General features: G+C 30.4%; 1 protein-coding gene across 2 annotated transcripts in view; it reads right to left on the bottom strand.

The window, feature by feature from the left end:
- The window catches only part of LOC104717034 (WD repeat-containing protein 70), a 3,379-nt gene continuing 2,715 nt past the window's right edge, over positions 1,876 to 2,539 (bottom strand). The window contains exons 8-9 of one of the 2 annotated variants that reach the window (XM_010434544.2): positions 2,290 to 2,537; positions 1,876 to 2,200 (exon numbers count right to left, since the gene is read on the bottom strand). In XM_010434544.2, coding sequence (XP_010432846.1) covers positions 2,015 to 2,200; positions 2,290 to 2,537 — 434 coding nt within the window. In that variant the 3' untranslated portion in view covers positions 1,876 to 2,014. The remainder of the gene's footprint in view (positions 2,201 to 2,289; positions 2,538 to 2,539) is intronic. The other variant, XM_010434552.2, reaches the window with a different exon arrangement.

Below are 2,539 nucleotides of genomic sequence, written 5' to 3'. Positions count from 1 at the left end.
AGGTTAATTGAACCTGCTAGGAGACACAAAAATCTTAGTATCAATTTTGCTGATTTATGTTACAAATATTGCTTTAAGATTATGGTTTTTTTTTTATGGCCAGAATATTTGCAGGCAACTTATTTTATGAAAAGAAGGTTAACTTACAATGTAATGGCTTTGTTGATTTAGTAAGCAACTGTATATATGTACTATGTGAAGTTTGTGGCGAGTATATATGTACTATGTGAAGTTTGTGGCGAGTGTTTTTTTTTTAATGTTATCCTCTGGATCATGAGTCAATATGGTTCGCCCAGGATCAACCGGGTTCAATTGATTTTAATGATACTTTTATAAATAATAGGTAAGGATATGTTTTCTATTTTTTTTTTCTCAATGATTACAACTATGATATAATTGGTTATACCAAATAAAATACAGAATTTGTTAAAAATACCCTTTTTGGTATATTTTTTTTTAAAAATACCCTCTTTTTTGGCCATTTTTATTTTTGTCCTCCTTTAATTTTTAATGACCATTTTAACCTTAGATGAAAAATATTTTAATCAATAAAAAGAAAAACAAAATTTTTCCGCCAAAAAAATTTCCGACATATTTTCCCGCCAAAAATTTTTCGAAAAAAATTTCCCGCCAAAAATTTTTTTTTGTCAAAAAAATTTGATAAAAAACTTTGACAAAAAAATTTCCCGCCAAAAAAAATTTACAAGGTTTTTAAAAAGTTTTATAAGGGTTATACCTTATAAAAGCCTTATAAACACCTTGTAAAGGCTTTTACAAGATTTTTTAAAGAGTTTTAAAAGGTTTTTTAAACACCTTGTAAAAGCGTTTACAAGGTTTTAAAAAGGTTTTTAAAAAGTTTTTAAAAGGTTTTCAAATGGTTTTTAAAAAGATTTTTAAAAGGTTTTTAAACACCTTGTAAATGCTTTTATAATGTTTTTAAAAACCTTATAAAAACGTTTACAAGTTTTTTATAAGATTTTTAAAAGGTTTTTAAACACCTTGTAAACACTTTTAAAAGCTTTTTAAAAGCATTTACAAGGTTTTTAAAAGGTTTTTAAACACATTGTAAACGTTTTTAAAAGGTTTCTAAAAGTGTTTTAGGTATAAATTTCAATATTTTTGGCGGGAAAAATTTTTGATTTTGGCGGGAAATTTTTTTTTGGCGGGAAAAAAAATAATTTTTGACGGGAAAAATTTTCGATTTTGGTGGGAAATTTTTTTTTATTTTTGGCGGGAAAATATTTTCGATTTTGATGACTGGACATTCTTGCTGTCACTCAAAAAATGATAATTTGGTCATTTTGTATATAAAGAGGGTTAGTTTTAAAAATGGTCAATATGGAGAGGTATTTTTAAAAAGTGGTATGAAAAAGGGCATTTTTGAGAGTGCCCCAATAAAATACTTCAATAATCATAATGTTCTTTAAAAAAAAAAAAAAAAACTCAAAGTGTAACAAACTTACCATACCAATAAAATATTTTAGTAATCATTCTCTTCCATTACATAAACTAGGGAAAAAAATGAACACCAAATTGATTACCAAAACATGCACTGATCAAACATCTTTAATTATAAAAATAATTGGTATCAATAAAATTACCTTGATTTTGAAAATTTGTGGTGGGAATTAAAGAGATTTCAAACTAGAAAAAATAAAAAAAATTAGTATGAAAAGTAAAAAGTTCAATTACGGGAATTTTTATTTAAGAAACCCTACTACTGCTAAGAATAAAACTAGAAATGTAATTAATTGCACTCGTTTTTACAAAAAAGTTAAAACCCGGTTTCATCCAGTTCAATGGTTTACCAGTTTTTGGGTTTTGGGCGGTTGATATTATTTTTTTTACCGGTTCAATTTTCTTTGGGTTTTGATATTAACCCAACCCGGGTATACTGCCAGTTCGCGGATTAACGTGGTTCAACCGCCAGTCCGGTTCGGTTTTGAAAACATTGTTATACAGTATACATGGAAATGGTCGTTGAGAAAAGTGAAGTACTATATGGAAACACTGATTATTTTTTCGTGTCACCTTCTTTTTCTTCTTCCTCGTCATCAGATTTAGCGAAGATGGTCTTAGGCTGAGTCTGAGAGTAAGCAGGAGCAATAAACTTAGGATCTTTTACAGCAACCTCTGCGTATTTCAATATCGCTTCTCTTGGATCTTCCTCCATCCACGTCTCTTTGATCATCCCACCTTGCTGCAAATACACACACAACAACAATATTTCAATATACACAGATAGATAACCCGAATGGCAAAATCAAAGACGATACCAAGGCTCATTACCTTCATAAGATACTGTGTTAACAAGCTACTACCAGTAGTCCCAACTCTTCCACCATGACCAGGACCTGACATGGGAACCTCAGGCTTGTGGGATTTAAGAGGATCCTTCAATGCTTTCTCTCTTTCTCGTTTACGGCTTGGTGCGTCTCTGAACAATGGTAATGCATGAGGATTGTGTATTACTGGTTCTGGTTGGTAATCGTCTACAGATTTCTTCCTTGGTGCACGTGCAACACAGACGCATGCGCCT

The sequence above is a fragment of the Camelina sativa genome, chromosome 2 (genome assembly GCF_000633955.1).
Source record: "Camelina sativa cultivar DH55 chromosome 2, Cs, whole genome shotgun sequence".
Taxonomy (NCBI): Eukaryota; Viridiplantae; Streptophyta; class Magnoliopsida; order Brassicales; family Brassicaceae; genus Camelina; species Camelina sativa.
This window is presented reverse-complemented; position numbering and strand designations above follow the sequence as displayed.